Raw genomic sequence first — 21,355 nt, 5'->3', positions numbered from 1 at the left:
TCTAACATTTTATGTGTTTATTACATAAGAAATAGAAGAAGCAAAACATCTTATTTACAATAGCCTCAAATGTAATAATTTGGTGATATATTAAAATATAAGAAAGATAGCATTTTTCTAAAAATAAATAGATGGAAAGTTAAGGTATTCCTAGGAGCAATGGTGACTAATACACCAATAAAATCAATTTTTACATATAAAGTTTTCTCTGGCTATAACTTGCTAAGAGCATTTGCCAAACATGCTGGAATCCCCGCACCACATTATCAAGTCAGAAGAAGAAGGAGGTGGAGAAGAAAGAGGGCGAAGAGGAGGAGGAAGGGAGGAGCAAAAAGGGGAGGAGGAATAGGAGGAAGAACATGAAGGAGGAGGAAACACTATGGGAAAGGGATCAGGTCGGGAGAAGTAAGATGAAGAGAAACATTTACTATTATTTCCATTAGAACATCATTTAACCTACAAAATTAAATTCTCACTAAAAGTTAAAAAATACACCGTGAATTTAATAACCATAATCTAATAGCCACATTTCTTTACTTATTTGTCCTTTCATTGTTTTCTGAATTTCATATGAAATATACATAGAACATTTTCCATATGCAACAGGTACATTAATATATAAACATGTAATATATTACAAATAATGTTGCATATACACGTCTATTACAACATACAATGTTACCTATCCATAAAATTTAAAACAAACTACACTTACTTAAAATTAATATTATGTTATTTCATATAAAAATAAAATACCTATATTCTGCCACTTCATTTTTTTTTATAATAATGGTAACATTCATTTATTTGCCATGTTATGCGAAACTTATTCCCGTGCCAGCAGTTTTTATTTCTTCAGTTTCTTCTGGGATCCCTTTTTCTTCTGTGCTGCTTCATCTTCCGGTTTAGGAACAATCTGCTCCTTTTCAGCGAGGTTCATCTCAATGTGGCAGGGAGCTCATGGATGGGTTAATCCTACCATGGGCTCTGTAAGCTCATAAGCGTGTCTTGGGTGCTTTGGTCACCTGGATGTGTTCATTGACCAGGGAGTCTACCTCTAAACCCTTCCGTTCAGCTTTGCTCTCTGCATTCTTAAGCATGTGCAGCAGAAATTCAGCACTCTTTTTGGGCCACTCAGCCTGTGTCCAGCCCCACTGTTTGGCCTGGTCACACCTGCCACCTCCACCATTGTAACGCCGGAAGGGCACACATGGCTTCTTGAAAGTGACATCTGTCAGGTATTTGGTAGCTTTTCGGATATGCATACCCTTGATGGCCTGGGCGGTTTCTCTGGTATTCTTAAAATGAACACGAAGATTCGAACCTCGTGACTTGCATGATTTTGTGGGGGTTTTCTGGGTCTAGAGAGTAGCGAACCATTTTCACAGGTCACCTCAGGCCGCTTACAGGAAGAGCCTGCCACTTCATTTGTTTCAATGTGCTGAATTTTATCTTCAAATACACTTTAGTAGTTTTAGTAAGCATTCCATCATATGTATTTTTTTCCTTAAAAGGTTTGTATTGTCTTATTTATTGATATAAATTTAGTATGCAGTTTAGTAGTAAAGTAATGGAGCTCAAAATGTATCATCGACTTCCTTTAGTCATGTAGAAACACGCACACTATCTGTGCCTTTTTTGGGGGGATAGCTATGTGCCTATTTAGTTATTTCCACTAGTATGTCTTTCTAGAAGACATATGGGATGTTTTAAGCTGTAATTACATGATGCCAGATGGACTAGCTTCCCACCGGAACTGCCTGTGAAATTCTTCATCCACTATCAGAAGAGGCCTATGCAGATGTATGTGTGCAACTAATTGCACACACTTATGTAATAAATTTTATATGAGATATAACATTTGATTATTAGTGATAACAAACATGCCTACAAATAATTTATAAACTCTTCTACTTATAATTTTACTACATTATTTCTATAAGTTTTACATCATAATGTATTTTCTTGCATTATATTTTAATCTTATGCTAGAATGTTTGTTTTACTGGATTAATTTATCCTTCACACAACATAAATTTCTATTTATTATAAATGCAGACTGGGTTATGCCCCTTGCCTACTTAAAATAAACATGTAGATATGCCAAACCCTTTATTGTGGTGTGTATGGACTTCATGACACGCTTAGGTAGCATTAATCCACATACATATTAATTCAGATTAGCTCATCCAGTGTTTCTGGTTCTCACATTAAAATTCTCTATCAACTTTTTGTTTTAAATAAACCTTCTCAAAATATTTTTTCCAAAGTTGGCCTGCCTAGAATTAATAGTGTGGATTAAATAGCTTCTTTACTTCACATGCAGAATCTTGTGAAAAGCCCAATTTACTCCATAGCATACCAGAAATATAGATTCTGTACTCTTTTAATTAAACACTGAAACCACAAACTTACATGCTCTGTATTCATACAAATGAAATATAAAATTCTTTCTGAAGATGCCTGTAACTTCTAACGAAAATGTGCCTCAATGGGCAGTTGTCTGACTATAGTAATTGAGTATTTTATTTTTAATTGTTTTCAACATCTTAAGAATTTTGTAACATATTCAAAGTGATGTATTTCATATTAAGTACTCAATTTCCGCGAGGAAATGCATTTAAAGACACGAAGGCGAACATAAGGCATGGCAGGAAGATTGTTAACTACATAGCAGCATGCTCCAGCTCTGAAGAGCTATTTTTCTTGGCTACTCATGTGTAAAGTGGTTGACTTTTCAGCAGAGTCATTCTCTGGCTTGTCTCTCTCCTTGTCTGAAATCTGTGGTTTTCACCATTGTAAGATATTACTTAATAACGTGTATTTATGTAAGGATAACATTTAAGTTAGACATCACATTGATTCCTTCTCTTTCAGAGTTTAAATTATTTCAGAAGGCAAATGAAGAAGGGTGACCTTAAAACAAGTTGTAGACAAAATTTTCATGTGTTTGACAAAATTTATAGTGTCATGGTAGCTGAAATTTCTTTGAGTGTACATATGGAGATTGTTAAAACATGCTACCTTCACAGTACAAACTTAATTATGTATGCTAGGCACAGTGCCTGCCTGGTGCCTTCCCGAGAGCCACTTTTTCTTTTTTCAATTTTTCTTTATTTTTTAATGAATCTGGGGCTTGAACTCAGGGCTTGGGCACTGCTCCTGAGCATTTTTGATCAAGATAAGGCTCTATCTCTTGAGCCATAGCTCCATTTCCAGCTTTGCAATGGTTCATTGCAGGTAAGAGTCTCATGAGTTTTCCTGCCAAAGCTGGCTTCAAACTGCCACCCTCAGATCTCAACCTCTTGAGTAGCTAGAATTACAGACAGGAGCTATCAGTGCCTGGCCAGAGCCACTTTTAAAAGAACTTGCCAATGTTTTAGCACTAATTAAAGTTGAAGTCTCCTATGAGTGTATAAAGTTTGTCCTAGTGTCTAAAATATCTAATTAGGCAGGACCTAGTACATGGATTACATGGCGGACACTGTCAACTTTTCTCCCAATGCTATTACATTTATTATGGACTATCCCATTTCCAGACACATAATGCTATGAGACCAAATAGAGAGGCTGACAGATAAGCATTGTACAAAGTACAATTTACTGGAGGCCAGTTGTAATGTATTTATCTTAGATGTCAGCAAAATTAAGTATTTCTGTGTTAATTGTGTTAGAAACAGGTACGTGTACACTGCTCAGAACAAGAGTCACTTCATGCAAGCCACTAAGCACTTGGTTTACTTCAAGCTAATCAATATAACATTCAAAAATACTCTTCACACAGACCATGTTGTAAACCTACAATGGGGTTCGTTGTTTAAAAATGCACTGAGTTTCAGTGCATTTCCTGCCCTGTTCAGGAAAAGCTGATCAGGGTCATTCAGGAACATTCTGGCAGCTTCAACTCATGATGCCTGCAGTAGCATCCAGCTAAATACATCACAGTGGTAATCACTTTTCAACCTGCCCTTTGGAGGAGGTCATTCAAACCGTAGCAAACACCTGTCTTTGACTGATTAAAGGAAATAAGATGTCTCACTGCTACAAAACTTGGATTCTGAATTAGAAAGTTCTACTCATGTGTTGCAAGGAATGTACTTACTGCCTTACATATGAAACGTAACCCCTCTAAAATCACAAAAAATGAAATTATATCAAAATGAAAAAAAACGAAACTAAGAATGGTCTTTCACAATAGTAAATAGGGAAAAGCGTGGAAAATATATGACAGATATAAAAATACTCATCTCAGAATATTGAGGTGAAATTTAATTGTTTTCAAAATATTAAAAAGGGCAAAGCTAAAATAACTTTTGGCTAGGTGTGGTAATCTCAATTACTCAGTTCCTGAAGATAGAGAGGATAATGATTTGAGTCCAGTAAAGGCAAAAAGTTAGTGTTATCTCAACCACTAAGTGGATGTATGCCACTGACTTCAGCTGTGTAAGAGGCATAACTAGAAGGTTTTCCACCTCAGATCAGCTTAGACAAAAAGAGAGAGCACATCTGAGCAATAGCCTAAAGCCATAAAGGGATGAGAATGGCTCAAGTAACAGAGTGTCCAGAGCAAGTCCTTCTGTTCCAAATTCACTATCAAAATAAAAACAGTAAAATAAACTTTTGAATTACTTGTTACTTAAAATTAATTTTATTGGAAAATGTGTAGTGAAATTATATTTGGTATTTTAAAGAATATATATGTATATACATATCTATCTATATGTATATATATACATATCTATAACATATATATACATATAGATAGATATGTATATACATATATATAATATGAAATATAGAAATTTGGACTGGATGTGTAGTTCAAATGGTAGAGTGATAGTTGTAAGTACAAACATGGGGCCATAATTCAAACCTTATACTGGAATTAATAACATAAATAAGTAAAATAAATTATTATATATTTCACTTAAGCAACTAACTTAGCTTTCTTTTTCTATGATAAAATTTCACTTTAAACATTTATTTCTAATTATGTTTCATCAGTATAAGTAAAACATGGAGAAAGATATAGCCATACTTGTTATGCACTTACTGATCTGAGAAGGAATAAAAAGATACCTAGGACAATATTTTAATCTTCCTCAAAATTTGAAGTAAGCCTGCCAATCTTGAAGTCCCTAAATCATCAAACGCTTGCAAACATTCTGTGATTGGAAGCTTAGGAATCATTGTGCATTTCAAGGAGTAAGGCTCTGAGTCCTTCCACGTCCACGCAGCTCTAATTCCAAACAGCTGCATTGCACATACGTGTTTGCCTATGGCATTTACTTGAACATTATAAGGGAGCTGAAAGTTTCAGATAAATCAACTAAAATAGAAATAACACGCAATTAGCACTCCCAGGCCATCCACACCTCTTGATTCTGGGTGCTTGGTGGGGATATTACATTATGTATAATGATAAGTCATTCCATAGCTCAGAATAATTACGAGAGGAATTTGAAGATATTCACAGTTAGAGAATGATGCAAGTTTAATTTTTCTGTGTGGACCACAAACCACAGTATGTAAGAATCAAAACACCTGTGATTCCTGTGTATGTGTAATGTACCAATATACATTCATCCAAATTAAGAAAAGGAGACAAGAATTTGCTTCGGGAGAGCATCATGTGACTAATAAAGCCATAACAGAGATTATGCAAACAAACCAAGAAGAGTTCATGTTGTGTTGCTGCCAGGCCGGGTGTGTGGTGCTCTAGGCCGCAGCGCTGCTATGTAGGGGAACCCGGGGAGTTCCTGAGTGGAAGTCCTAGCCCACAGCAGCTCCCTCGCAACATCCTCCCTGAGACCCAGCTCAGGAAACACATGCGTTTATTCAACACACAGAGCACAACTGAGACATGATGGAAAGCCTCAAGAACTGCTTGAGAAAGGGATTGTGTAAATGACTTACATTCTTACAAAACAAACAAAAAAACCCGACTCAAACTCCTTATATAAACTAAAATGTTCAAGTCTACTTTTAGCAATTTAAAGTTCTATTCCTTCTGCACATGAAATTTGTGGGCTTTAATTCATTGTGAATGTCACAGTTTTTTGTTCTTCGGGTTTTAGGAAAAATAAAACTACAAAAGAAAATTCTCTGAATAGCTGCGGGAGGGGGGAAGCAGGGAAGGAGGGAGGGAGAGAGAGACACAGAGAGAGAGAGTCAGAGAGAGAGGAAAGAAAAAGAAATACAGTACTTAATACATACGGGTCTTCCTTGCAGAATCTTCCACGAAAAGGGAAGAGATGTCCTCATCTACTCCTGCTTCGTTCTTGGCAATACACGTATATGCTCCTGTATCTTCATAGCGCACATTGCTAATGTGAACCTCACTGCCATTTGCTGTGACCAGAAGGCAAAAGCAACTTGTAAATAACAATTCCAGTTTTGGCACAGTGATTTCTGATTGCACAGTCACGCAGCTCACTGAAATTTTCCTAATTAAACTATTTCCCTTCCTACTTCCACATTGTGGAAATATGTCAAATGATTCCACAAGCATTCAAGTGTGTAGTAAACATTGTTGCCAATGTATCTTCAAGGACCCAATAGTCTATGTCAAATACACACACTTATGTTTAATATTATTTTAACTATAAAATTATAAAACTATTATACTATTTGCATATTTAGGTGTTACATTTAGAACCTCCTAGGCTTTTTTAGAAACAAGTGTTAGGAGTATTATCCTTTTGTGGGAAAACTCATGAAAAGATATTTTTATTGTAAACTAACTGAAGTACACACTATACAACATATCTCATCCTTAAACAAGTTCATTTCCTGAGATCTTATCACAAATCTTGAATTACTAGAGAAGAAAAAAATAGAATATGCTTATTGATAGGAGTGGAAGATGGAAAAAAATGCCTAAAAATACTTTAATGGAATATGAAAATTGACATAATCAATGTAACACCAAAGGATTAAATAATAACTTCGGCTCTCAAATCTTGGTGAGATATTTTAAGCAAGTCTTTGAATAATCAATGAATTCAATACATAGTGTCAAAGCCAGAAATATGCTAACTACTTTCACAAATTTTATTCCTTAATCATCCCACATTATAGTTAATTATCAGCTGAAGGATCTGAGATCCACACAATGAATTTTAACAAGTCACTCAAACCTAAGGGCTAGACTCTCTCCATTACTGCAGAACACCCTACGTGTTTCATTGTGATCACTTCATGTGTTTCCCACTTCTACCTTGTCATTTGATGTGTGTTTTTGTGTGCACATATATGCTCATGTGAGTATGTATGCTTCATATTTTTTTAATCTCAAGAGCATCATGTACAGTAGACCAAAGCCTGACCATTTGTAACAGTTAGAAGACAGGATTGGGTATGCCTGTGATGGGAAGAAGGAAATAAAGACAATGGCAAAAATCAGAATGTCATTCCTGGAGCTGGGGCTTCTTGAGTGAAATGGAGAACAGGCGGTGGAATGAGGGTGGGCGGGGGGGACTTGCCATTTGAATCACTTCATTTCTTTTCCATTTGACAAGGATGCAACACACTTATTTTCCTCATTTTTCATTGAGAGGATAATTTATGCTCTAAAATAGACATGTCAGGGTGTGTTTTTGTTAGGTTGCAAAAATCTAGATAGTAAATGTTTTCAGCTTTGGGGCTCTAAAGTCTCTGTGGTAATGACTCTCCTCTGCCAGAGCACATTTAAGCAGAGAGCACAATATGTTTTAAGTGATCAGGTCTGTGTCTAAAAAAAAGAAGCCAAAAACCATTTTACTTGCAAAAGTTGAGTCATTTGGACTAGCTGTATAGACTTCTTAACTAAAAACCCACAAGTTCCTATAAAAATTTGATTCTGACTGTGGTACTCCTACTTTCACTTCCCTCTTAGCTCCCTAGCTAGAACCACCATGCCTGGCTTATTTATTAAGAAGAGGTTTCAGACTAATCTTCAACTCTTTTGCCTAGACTAACCTTGAACGTCTCATAAAGATTGCTTCCGAAATTGCTAATATTAGCTTTCTATGTATTTGTGATTGTTGTAATCTTACATAATAGCTAATCATTTACAAATAAGTATATATACTTATACTACACATGGAAATAATAACTTCTAAGGATATTTATAAAATTACAAAATAATTTATATTTATATCTTCATTTGTAAAACACACTGGAAAATATAACGAAAAGGTATATATTTTTAAACCACTCTACAATACATACTTTAATTTATTAAGCATTTAAAAATAATGTCATGAATGTATTTATATGAAGACATTCATTCTGTTTACCATACCTGTTATAATTTCCAAGGCATGTATTTAAAAGACATACAATTTAGTATTTTACTCATCACCAAAATAATAGTATAACTAATCCCTATGACACGACTGTTAATTAAAATACTATAACATTATTGGCTGTTTTAAGTGTATCAGTTATATTAATTTTTTTCATTTTCATGACATTTTTCTAGTGGCCCGTAAGACTCATTTCCCTTTCATATCTTTCAGATAAGTAAAATGTGCTATAAATTTCAGTGTAAATGTTCTGTATGATCATTTATCAGGAAAGAAATGCAAGTAAGAAACACCTTGAAGCGTGAGTTGTTTGGATAGTTTTGGTGTAATATCAATTCCATTCTTGAGCCAGCCCAGCTGAGGGCTGGGTATACCCTCTGCATGGCACCGAAGACTTGCAGTGACTCCCGGCTCTCGGGCCTGACTCTCAGGATACACCCGGATGACAGGAGGAACTAGAAGATGTACAAAGTATATTGAATTATTAATTAATTTTGATCATTGTAGTCTTCAGAATACAAAAGTAAATATTACAAAAAAACTTTGAGTCATATATTTTAAGGACATTATATATTTCTTAGATTCTATTTCCATTCTCCATGAAAAGTTATGAGAGTTACTACGAGAAAGGTAATTCTGGAAATAATCCAGAAAACATCTCATATGAGCTGGAATATCTTGTTTCAGAAATTTAAAAAGTCATCACAGAAAAATAATAAAATATCACAAGGTTACAGAAATCATATGAAATAAGTTTCAATGTGTCAAACGTGTTATCATGCTAGTATAAAAATAGCAATTCTAAAACATTATAAGAAATTCAAGCATGATTTTAGTTATCAAACCAATTAGGTCTCATGAGAAAGAAAGGAAAGCTTTACCATATCTCAGCATACTTTCACAAAGCAACAAGGCATTTATAATAGCAACCAAAGAGTAAAATATTTAGTAATAAATTTTGCCAAAATGTTGGAAGACTTCTATACTAAGAAATACAAAAGACTGTTCAAAGAATTTAAAGAAATGTAAAGAAATTTGAAGACAACCAAAATAATTAATTAGAAAGAGGGTAAGAATTATTGGTAAAAACTGATCTACAAATATAGTGGAATACATACCAATAATGTATTTTTTTCTTTGAAGAAATGCAAGAGCCAATACTCAGATTGATAGAGTTACACAGGGCTCCAAAGAGAGAGAGCGCGAGAGACAGAGAGAGAGAGAGAGAAAGAGAGAGAGGGAGGAAGGGAAGGAGGGAGGAAGGAAGGAAGGAAGGGAGGGAGGGAGACAGGCAGGGAGGGAGGGGAGGAAGGGAGGGAGGGGAGGGAGGGAGGGAGAAAAGAAGGGAGGAGAGAAAATGAAGTAAAACTTACAAGGAAGCCAAACACCAGTCACTTATGTCTACAATCAAAGCTACTCAGGATGCTGAGATTTGGAGGGCAGAAATTTGTAACCAGTCCAGGAAAAATGTTGGACAAGAGATGCGTGGCTCATGTTGCAGAGTTTCAGCCAAGAACAGAAAAGGTGAAAATCCCTGAACTCAGAGCCTTAAGTTTGCTTCTTCACCTTTGCTGTTCTCTGCCTGAGTTTACTTGCATATTTGTAATTTTGTTTGTATGTAATTTTCAAACCTTGACATTATCAAGGAATAAAATGAGAGACAAATTTCCCTCATGAACTATGGCATTATTAAGAAGTTAGGTTGGTAACAGGTTTCAAACAGCGTTTGTGGAGACCCTCTCAAATTGATGCTCTGAATTGGATCACTGAGTGCATCACTAGGAAGCCACCACACCACATCTAGAGACTCATGGCAGAAGTCTGGTATCTTCAAATGCCTATCAGGCTCAGATAAAAGGAAATGAAGAAAATGAAGTGAGGAAATTGGGGTGGGGGGGCGTTGATGAACTCATAATATTCAATGTATAGCCTATATTAACTAGGAAGATTGAGGGGAGGAGATGGGTTAGGATAGAGGGGAATATGAAAGTTTTTATATTGATGAAGATGAATCAAATTTATAAAATAACATGATAACCCCGTAGGACAACTACTTAAAAAGAATAAAATATATTTTTAAATACCTCATTTAAATAATTTATAATCCTTACATTTCAAATAATATCTAAAATGTTTTCTCACCTACAGTCTGAATCATGAAGCAAAATATTTCAAGGCTCTATACAAGAAAATGTAATCTCAAACCATTGAAAAAGGAGACAACTATAATAAAACCACAAAGTTTTAGTAATTGGAGCTATATAGTCATCTATGCTCCATATGTTTAACAATTAATAACTGAAAATAAAAATATCACTTAAAGTGAAAAAAATCACAAAACATGAACTTGCAGGTAAAAAGAGACAATTAGAAAATTTAGAAATGTAAAAAAACAGTAACAGTGCTTACAAAGTCAACTCTATAGATTATATCCATCTTAAAAAATAAAATAAAATCTTAGCGACCAGGATCTTTATTGTAGAGGTTTGCCTACAATAAAATATTGAGGCACAAAAAATAAGAAAGAAACAGATGAGATAGTAAAGGTTATGAATGGGATACATCCCCTGCCATATTGTAAGGCAATGGTTTAGGGAAAGGAGACATCCTTGGTGAGATAAGTCCTATGAAGTTCTTAGATTATATAAAATATTCTAACACTGATTCCAATATGTAAGAAGCTCACAGAAAACCACTTTTGAGGTCACAGGTACATATTGTAGTGAAGTCGTCCAATACCAAAGAAAAGAGAAGAGGCATGAAAGCAACCACCGAAAACAAAAGGACAAAGCAATGTAAATTAAACAGACATCCACATTCTTATGGAAATATGGGTAAAATGAATATATTATTAAAAGCTGTATGCCAATCTATAGTTTTCTAGAAAATGAATAATTTCTGGAAACATAAGTTTCTGTTTGAAGCTATAAAAAACAGCAAAGTCTAAAATGCATTTTTTTTTGTTTCATTCTTATCAGGGCCCAGGGAGGGCAGCAGGGCGCTTGGCGGCGGGCTGGTCCCCCTCCCCTGCCCAAGGTCATCTCAGGGCTGTCTCTCTGTGTCCCTTCATGTATCAGGTACAGAAGAGAAACTTAAGTGGTACCCTGGACGACCAGCCGTCCCTCTCCACCCGTGGAGTCCTTCCACCAGAACTCTCGAGCCACTCTGCTATATGACAAGAACAACGTCGTGGTCCAGCCGGCAAGCCAACCAGGGCCTCTCTCTGAGGGTCCACATCCAGTTTGGAGACGGGGAGTTTCCTCTGTCTCTCCACACATCCATCCATCCATCCATCCCTTCCTCTATCTTCCCATCCACCCATCCATCCCCCATCCATGCCTTCATCTGTCTAGCCATCATGCACCCATCTGTCCACCCACCCACCACCCATTCATCTATCTATTCATCTAGCTGCCTATCCAGTTATCCACCTACCCACCTGTCCACCCACCCACCCACCTACCCACCCACCTGTCCACCCACCCACCCAGCCTCCCATCCATCCATCCATCTACCTGTCTGTCCTTCCAGTCACCCACCCATCCATCCATCCATCCATTTTCCATCCATCCATCCATTAATCCATCTGCCAACACACACCCATTCAACTGTTCACCATAAAATGTTTTATAATATCTATATATTTAAAATGTGTTTATTTATGTATTTACTCATTTATTTTGCTGTCCCTGGGGCTTGAACTCGGGGCCTGGGCTCTGTCGCTGAGCCTCCTGTGCTCAAGATGGAAGGAAGGAAGGAAGGAAGGAAGGAAGGAAGGAAGGAAGGAAGGAAGGAAGGAAGGAAGGAAGGAAGGAAGGAAGGAAGGAAGGAAGGAAGGACCCTGTATCTAAACACTTACCTCTCACCCTCTGATTTTAAGAATATAAGAACTAATTTTTCTCCTCTCAGGGAGTGTTGGTTCTTTTTGGTCTTTCATTGGTTTTAATTATGGTCCGCTAGGGTCTAAAATATATTAAATAAAAACTAGCTTAAACTCCTGGAGGGACTCTTCCGCGGGGAGATGGAAAGCGACTCGCGAGGAGCAAGCAGCCATAGGTTCAGGGACCCCTAGAGTGTGTCCAGGCAGACTGGGGTGGCTGGCCTCCCCAGATACCCGCCTCCAGATCGCCCTTTCTGGGTCGTGGCTGCTTTTCCAGGACCGCCTGCGCTTCGAGGCCCAGCCTGGATCGGCCCTGCAGGTGCCACACCCCTCCGTCCCCCACGGGATTAGTGTCCTGATGGCCCAGGTCCCCAGGGTGGGGGCGGGTGCCCAGCCTCTTCTAGAAACCTTCAGGTCCCCTGCACCCCCTGAAAGACTTGGGGGCCACTGGTGGATTTGCACCTGCAGCCCTTGCCGGTCGTTTCAGAGCCGGAGGGAGAAGCCGAAACCTGGGCCTTGTCACCCGAAACCTGGGCCCCTCAGAAATTGGTCGGTATAATCACTCACTGCCAGGCTTCACTGCCATCAATATTCTTTTTTTTTTTTTTTTGGTCGGTTGTGGGGCTAGAACTCAAGGCCTGGGCGCTGTCCCTGAGCCTCTTTGTGCTCAAGGCTGGCGCTCTACCACTTTAGCCACAACTCCACTCCCGGTTTTTGGATAGTTCATTGGAGATAGGAGTCTCACCGGGACTTTTCTGCCTGGACTGGTTTCGAAGCTCAGTCCTCAGAACTCAGCCTCCTGAGTAGCTAGGGCTAGGATTACTGATGTGAGCTGTGGGCACCGGGCCATAAATATCCTTTCAACCTTATCAGAATCTCTAATCTGCCCTAGGCCCCTACTTTCTCAGTTAACTCCCCCTACTCATTTAATGATACATAATTATAATTACCATCCCACTTGTACTTACCCCCTAATACTCCCCTTGTCCCTAACCACTCCCCCCCCCCCCAACTAGGCCCAACAGACTTCATGCTTGTACCTTATCAGGAAAATTGTCCTGTAGTCAGGCACCATAGTGCATGCCTCCAATCCCAGCACTTACTGGGGCAGGCTGGTTGTGGTGGTTCATGACACTAATCCTAGCTATTCAGGAGGCTGAGATCTGAGGAGCACAGGTTTGTAGGTAGCTGAAGCCAACAAGCACGAGAGATTTCCCCAAATAACTAGCAAAAAGTTGGAAATGAAGTATGAGTCAAATGGTAGAGCACCAGCCTTGAATAAAAAAGCTAAAGGAAGAGTTCAAGCTCCAGTACAGAGCATTGGATGGGGAAGAGAAGATCCACTGAACCTCCTGTGTGTGCCCGGTCAGGTCAGATATTTAGTGTCTATAAAGTAGTAGACAAAAGCTCCTGCTCTTAAGGGACTTTAAAATAAAAAAATTATAGGGCTGGGAATATGGCCTAGTGGTAAAGTGCTTGGCTCGTATACATGAAGCCCTGGATTCGATTCCTCAGTACCACATATATAGAAAAAAGCCAGAAGTGGAGATGTGGCTCAAAAAGTAGAGTGCTAGCCTTGAGCAAAAAGAAGCCAGGGACAGTGCTCAGGCCTGAGTCCATGCCCCAGGACTGGCTAACTAACTAAATAAAATAAAATAAACTAGCTTAAATAAAAAATTCATGAGTTTAAAAGTTTTTTCTGTCCTAAGTAGTACAGTGATATCTCTGTGTCCTGATTCATCTCCTCTATCACATTCATCCCTCTGCTTTCCATTTGCCTGTAAATCACTCTGTTTAAATAGCTGCCTAGGAGTCACACTAACCACATTGGTTATCACAACCTCTGTCCCAGGGCCCCAGAGCTGGTGTTTCAGTGTCAGTACTATCTCATGGATGACCATGGAGGTCTCTTACATGGGAAACACAGTAGATAAGTGACATAGTCCATTTTTTTTCCTTGACCTTTTGCTTTGGGTCTACCTGCTATGTCATAATCAACCTCATGGGTATGCTCCTGGGTCAAAGTACAGAGAGGCACCAAGACGATAGCCAGGAAGGAACGAAGAACTTTTCTAACAGCCACCTGACAAAACCATCTTGAAAACAGATCCACAGCTATAAAGCCACAGTGGTCCTCACCAACAGAACTGAGAGTGACTCTGAGTAAGGACAACGGGCCAAGAAATTATCAACTAATGTTATTATTATTATTCTCTGGTTATTATCTCACATCTTTATTTTCCATTGATTATCCCATATGATAACAAACGTCTAGTGTTTATGGCACTAACTTGAGGGAGCTAAATTATGCATTATATAATATATAATGAATAAAATTCTGAATTAAATTATAATCTGAAAACCAAATGTAACAAGGAACTAATAAGATAAAATAATTGTTACTCAATCTCACTAATGAAAAGTTTTTTTTTTAAGTCCCAAACAATTATCAAACAAAATCCATCAGAACATTAAAATGATACCAAACTACAACATGTCGGGCTTATTGTAAACATTCAAAACTTATCCAGTATAATTGGCCAGGTAAATAAATAAGTTAATCCTGGTCAATAAATAGGTTAGGCCTATTAAGTAAATAAATAGGTTAAATATATGATCTTCTCGACAGTGCCAAGAAACTTTTATAAGGAAACAAAAACAAGACCAATTTTTCCTTAGTATGATAATGGATATCCATATGTATCTGCAGAAAGCATAACTGAGTGAATTATAAGACATCCTATAGAAGAGTTAAGAAAACAAGGACATTTAGAAAGTTTATATTACACAAGTTGTGTATTTGTAAATACCAGTAGCAACCGCTTAAAATATATAAGAAATGATAATTAACAAGGCAACAAACATACTCAATGTCTAGAAACATATCTAAATATAAATTGATGCCCAATCCCTTGGCAAAAACATTCTACAAAATTTTTAAAAGTCACTAGTTAGAGAAAATGAAATAAGACTTACATCAATAGAATAACTAAACCTTTCATCATTTTCTCTAGTTATAATATTGATTTTAGCCATCCTAAGATTATTTGTATTTCCATTTATCACGATCAAGTTAACATGATTAGAGAAGGCTAAATATTGTGCCCATTAGCAATATATTCTTTTGTTAATCAATTCTATATTAATTATCCTATACTTGTGACAATATGAAATGCAGGTAGAAAATATACCTTCATACTCCTAAATTCTGAATTTTTGTATTAAGAAACTAAAAAACAAATTTCAAACTAACAGTTCATGTCCTGCAGAGAAGTTGATAAAGGGGTGATAGACAGAGAAGGGCCTACAGTACCATAGGGTGCTTTATAGGAGAGTGTTTGCATGGGTTTTGATATTTATTCAGGAATCCTTCACTTGCACAAGACATACAGTTTGTTTGGGGAAGACATGAACACCAGATGCTCAAGTAGCTTACACTATATCTATGAGTCAACACTTCTGTAACTTGAAGTCTCTTGTAAATACATCACACACAAATGTTCTGAAAGCCTGTTACCAGGTTTGCCAAAAAACTACTAAGAGAGAATTCCTGTACTAATTCCATCAACAGATGTGTTTTGATTCTCCATCAGAGCCAGACATCCAGAGAATTCTACAAACATTTGAGTGATTTAACAATTTTAATGAACTAAACTATTTGTGGAAATTGTCCAAACATTTCATGATTGACATAACTTTAATTTTCAGCGATCATATATGTTATTATTTGGATATAGATTTAGAATGACCATGACTGCAGTATACCTTATATTTACCTTAGTAAGAAAAAAAGACTAATTCTCAGTTAATAAGTTTTCTTTCAAAGACATCTCAGCAAAAGAAAAAGGACAGCAATTTTTTTCCACACACAGGATCATTCTGTCTGGTTAATGTACAGCAATATCTTTCATGTTCACCCAAATGAATGTCAAAAACTCAGAGATATAATCAATCACAGATTCTCTTTTGTGATTAAATGTGATCCAAAGTTACTTTCATCATGCCTCTTTTCTGTAGCAGGAGGATCGATTGTATATACAAATTTCATTGCTTAAGGAATGAAACAGCCATTTTCCATATCTAAACTGGAAAAGCAAGTTAAATCAATAAACAAATTGAATTTCCCAAGTCAGGAATGATAAGCCAATCAAACTATTTTGCAATACCCTAGAGATCTTAAACTTGGATCATGTTCTCTACAAAACAATGCAGATGAGGCCTGCAACTTTTAGATTGTTTAGTATTCTTTTCTTTAATTATTTTTCAGTAGTTGTACAAAGGAGTTACCATTTAACAAAACACTTTAAGAACAGAGTTTATCTTGATCAATATCACCCGTTTCAACATTCTCACCCATCAGAGTAGAAAACTTATCTACACCAGAACTCTCACCACCAGCAAAATTTGCTGTTCCCTTCCTCCCTTTCCAAATACAGTTTTGAAAAGCAGAGCACACATATTGTGCAGAGGAATATCAAGTTCTGACATTTTTTCTTGATGAGTAGTTTAAAATATATATATGTAATGCTTAAATATATTTAATATATAGAGAGGCCTCTCATATTTCTTGTTATTTTACTTATGAAAACTTTTTTAACTTATTCAGTCCATAAACACAAGGTGATTTCTCGAGGATGGTCACAGTGCAAAGATGGAGGCCACAGCCTTCTCTGCTCTCCTGGTGACATTAAACATATATGTCTATTGTCTTGACTTATCTAGTACTGAGCAGTTTTATAGTATTTATTTTACTAAAATTTAAAACAAATATTTAAAAAATAAGCTTACAGATGTTTCTGGAAAACCACATAGCTATAAAATCTAGAGTGAAAACAAAACATTCATAAAAGTACACAATACAATTCTTAAATTCTTAGCCACCAGGGAAGAGGTGAGCTTTTAAAACACTTACATAAATTGCCAGGATGAATCACAACTCTCAATAAGTATAATAAAAGAAAATACAATTTGCCATAGGATTCATGGCCAAAGTAAAGGTCAATGGTTCTTAAAGCATATTTGGAATAGCCATAAATTGGGATAATATAAATATGTTAGGTTTGTTTATGTAAACATTCATTAATCAACTCAATGAGAAAAATGTGTTCTACATACTTTATATTAAAAAAAAAACAACTAGGTGCTACATGGGCTTATCTCTATTTTGAGTAAATTCCCCAAGTGAAAATGTTGCAAATAATACAAACAATTTCATTTGCAGCCCTAGTTACTTCTGCTTTGTTGATATAAATGGGCAAAAAGAAAAATCACTGAAGAATATATTTGTTGTATTTAACTTCAATATTCAAAATAGTTCATGTATAATATGGAAGCAAAGTAATTTTTTTTACAATGTGTCTCATCTAGTTTGTTGGCATTGATGGTCTGAATCACAGAATTGAAAGATGATAGGAGATTGGTGTAATAACTACTTAACCTCAATTAGAAGCAACACATTCAAAAGTTAGTGATTTTTTCCCCAGGATACATATTATGAAATATAAATAGGACTGATAGAAGGCTGAATGTAAAAGTTAATAATCCTCCAGAGAACATTACATTCATTCTCAGTTAGGAAGTACACTATGGGAACGTGGAAACTTGGTCTTTTTCTTTACTTTGGCAATGCATGAAAATGAAATGCATAAAAATCATCAAATGAGGTCCAACGTGGATTGAGAAATGAGCCTGCACTAATTCTCATAGATTAAAAAAAAGATCTGTGGGCTGGGGATATGGCCTAGTGGCAAGAGTGCTTGCCTCGTATACATGAGGCCCTAGGTTCTATTCCCCAGCACCACATATACAGAAAATGGCCAGAAGTGGCGCTGTGGCTCAAGTGGTAGAGTGCTAGCCTTAAGCAAGAAGAAGCCAGGGACAGTGCTCAGGCCCTGAGTCCAAGCCCCGGGACTGGCCAAAAAAAAAAAAAAAAAAAAAAAAAAAAAAAAAAAGATCTGTAATATTTTACAGAAAAGCAAATATTTAAAGCTGAACTCCTATATAGTAGACACATTTTTTTCTAAATACTCTTTGATGTCTCAAAACTATACCAAAAACTGTATTTAACAGAAATAGCATAAAATGGTTTCTTTATTTGATAAATTGTAGAACAAATGATATCAACATAAAATAATACAATCTTGTTTATATTTACAAACATGTTAGTGGATTATGTGTTAGCAAAATATTCTACAAAATGGAATCAAATTCAGCACAATTGTGTATGCATAAATATCAGATTTATTTTTAAGTTTTAAACCAGTATACACATCTTCATAGAGCAAATTCTGAGGGAGGTATATTTTGCTAGTGATCCTCTGTCACTTTTAGCTCCTTTCTTTTCTTTGCTCTGCTTTTATTTTACAGTAAAATATGAAGTGACTGCTGAGCTTGAAATTAGTCAAATAGTTCTCTGAGAAAAATTTAATTTAAGCTCAATTTATAGCATTTGTCCCAAGTTAGACAAGTTTCTAATACTGAATATTTGGCATACAATTCATGTTCTAAGTTAAGCTTGTAAACATATTGTATAAAAAAATATTGGAGGGCTGGGGATATGGCCTAGTGGCAAGAGTGGTCGCCTCGTATACATGAAGCCCTGGGTTCGATTCCCCAGTACCACATATACAGGAAACGGCCAGAAGGGGCACTGTGGCTCAAGTGGCAGAGTGCTAGCCTTGAGCAAGAAGAAGCCAGGGACAGTGCTCAGGCCCTGAGACCAAGCCCCAGGACTGGCCAAAAAAAAAAAAATATATATATATATATATATATATTGGAGATTCTTGTATATTTGTAATTTAGTAGTCAATGTGTATTGTAGACATCAATGTGTTTATGTGTTTAGAGAATTTTGGAATAACTATTAGTACTGTGCTTATTCATAATATGTTTGTTGCTAGTTTATGTGTTTACAGAATTTTGGAACAATTATTGGTCATTTATTTTCAACAGATATGATGCTTCCAGAAAATTGAATTAATTTTATCTTGTAGTTAAAATAAATGCTATTACCTTATAAATGAACCTTAAATTTTATATTGAATATTGAATAGTTCTAAAGTTCCAGTACCATGAGTGTGAATAACTAGAAGCTATGGTTAACTTGTTTTATAGCGAGTGTATAATGTTAATACATTTTAATGAGTTGTTCAATTTATAAAAATGCAGACGAGATTCTGATACTCTATCTCAACCAATAGTCGGATGGTGCATTGGTGGTGCATTACTGTGATTATTATTACCTGGAAGCTGTAAAGAGGAAGGCCATGGTATAAGGTGGATCTAAATATAAACACAAGACCCTATCTAAAAATAATAACAAATTCAAGAAAATGAAGTGTAATTCATAAATTACATGGCAATTTTTGAAAATTTTAATTTTTCTGTGGGATAATCACAAACTTCACTATTGAAACATTAAAATGTAATTACTTAATAATGATTATAAGCATAAAACTATATAGGTAGATGGATAGATTTCCCAAAGCCCAGAACAACTTTAATAGGATTGACAATGTTTTTCTCCATATTAGGAAGGACCTAACAAAATATGTTTTGATATATTTAAACTTTTACATCTAATAGTAGAAAGAGTCTAATGAGAACACATAACTGTAATATTAAATCTTAATCTTTGGAAATTCACATTGATTTTTCTTTAGAAGTGCCTGAATTGTTCCCAATAATAATGTAAAATGGACAACTTGGAGACTGTAGAAAGCTTAATCAAAGGCAGAGTTAAGAGCAACTGCAGTGACTCACTGAGAAGCAAAATGAATTTAAGGTGTATAGTCAGGTCACTGGTACTTAAACAATAAAACATGGGCTATTTAAAAAAAATGGATGCCATTTCCTTGTATTCTTTTCAAGAGTTCCATTAGGCTCTTCTAGAAACAGTTTAAACCTCTCTACTTTTAGGGAAGAATCTAGCACAGCTGGAGTGTAAGAAGGAAACTTCTGTGAAGCAGGGCTTACTCACAGTTACATCTGGATTGTTCTGTTTGTAGTATGACTTCCTTGTCCATTAAAGCAACTTTCCTATGAAAAATTATAGACCGACAGATCAGAGGAAGATGGAAGGGGGACAGCTGAGGTCTAACTGACTTCTCCCTACAAAACTAGTTTTGGTGTTCCAGGGAAAAATCCACAGCTAGAGAGTCACACCAAGTGAACCATAATAGTAAGAGATTTGGGCCTGAGAAGAATTATTTAGGCAGCCTGCTTAAGAAAACAGATTTGTGCACACGCTGGTGGCAGCGACGGTAGCAGAAGTGGCCAGAAGCACAGCAGCAGACAAAACCAAGATAAGGGCAGGAGAGACAGAGTGCAGGTGGATCCCCACTCACCTCCACTGTGAATTAGATGAGTAAGAGCAGAAATCTTCAGCCTGTAGGCCACAGACAGACACAGTTGGTGGATGGTCCATAAAAACCAAGGGAAAACTTGAGTACCACACAAAAGACATTCTCACTCTTTCTCACAGAACAGCCATCTTTGTACTGGCCCAGGCCCAGGCAGAGCAGCCAGCAGATAACTGGGGCCTGAGAAGCAGCAACAGCAAAGTCATGTTTCAACAGGGCAAAGGAATCTGAGCAGTGAAAGTCAGCCCTGCCCAGGAGAAGGTTGCCCTCCCTAGGTTGGGGAAATGCTTTCCAGGGTGTAAGAGCTTTCTGCTTCAACTAATCACAGCCCAAGTTGCAGTGCCCCCCACCCAACCCCAAACCTCTGCAGAACTGCAGCTTACCCCGATGATGGAGTTAAACAACAAAAACAACAACAAAAACTGGTAGGCAACAAAAAGCACTCTGGGCTTAGCCAAGAGTGTCTCAGTAGCTAGCCACTCTGGGAAAAGCCACTGATTGCAGACAGGCCACAACACTACTCTCACTCAAGCTCCCTGGAAGAGACTCCAAAGTATAGGAAACAGCCACCTGCAAGACACACAAAGCCATGGCCTTCTCAATAAACTAGCCTGGGACAAAGGTCACAAAGACCTCACATCTGTAAGGCAGAACTTTTGTTCTGCCCACTCAAACAAACTGATTTGAGAAACCAACTATTACACACACACACACACACACACACACACACACACACACACACACACACACACACAATGACCACTGCAAGAAAATCAGAGGCCCCATAAAGAGACTGAGTAGTGGACACAGGGGAGACACAAGATCAC

At 36.8% G+C, this 21,355-nt stretch overlaps 1 protein-coding gene and 1 pseudogene across 1 annotated transcript in view; both read right to left on the bottom strand.

Moving 5' to 3' along the window:
• Positions 1–21,355, bottom strand: part of Fstl5 (follistatin like 5) — a 279,651-nt gene that overhangs the window by 82,236 nt on the left and 176,060 nt on the right. Inside the window, exons 9-10 of the mRNA XM_048364572.1 lie at positions 8,582–8,743; positions 6,217–6,351 (exon numbers count right to left, since the gene is read on the bottom strand). Coding sequence (XP_048220529.1) covers positions 6,217–6,351; positions 8,582–8,743 — 297 coding nt within the window. The remainder of the gene's footprint in view (positions 1–6,216; positions 6,352–8,581; positions 8,744–21,355) is intronic.
• Positions 827–1,411, bottom strand: LOC125364847 (annotated as a pseudogene).

The sequence above is a fragment of the Perognathus longimembris genome, chromosome 16 (assembly GCF_023159225.1).
Source record: "Perognathus longimembris pacificus isolate PPM17 chromosome 16, ASM2315922v1, whole genome shotgun sequence".
Lineage (NCBI taxonomy): Eukaryota > Metazoa > Chordata > Mammalia > Rodentia > Heteromyidae > Perognathus > Perognathus longimembris.
The sequence above is the reverse complement of the archived record's forward strand: the minus strand, read 5'-3'. Positions and strand labels throughout refer to the sequence as shown.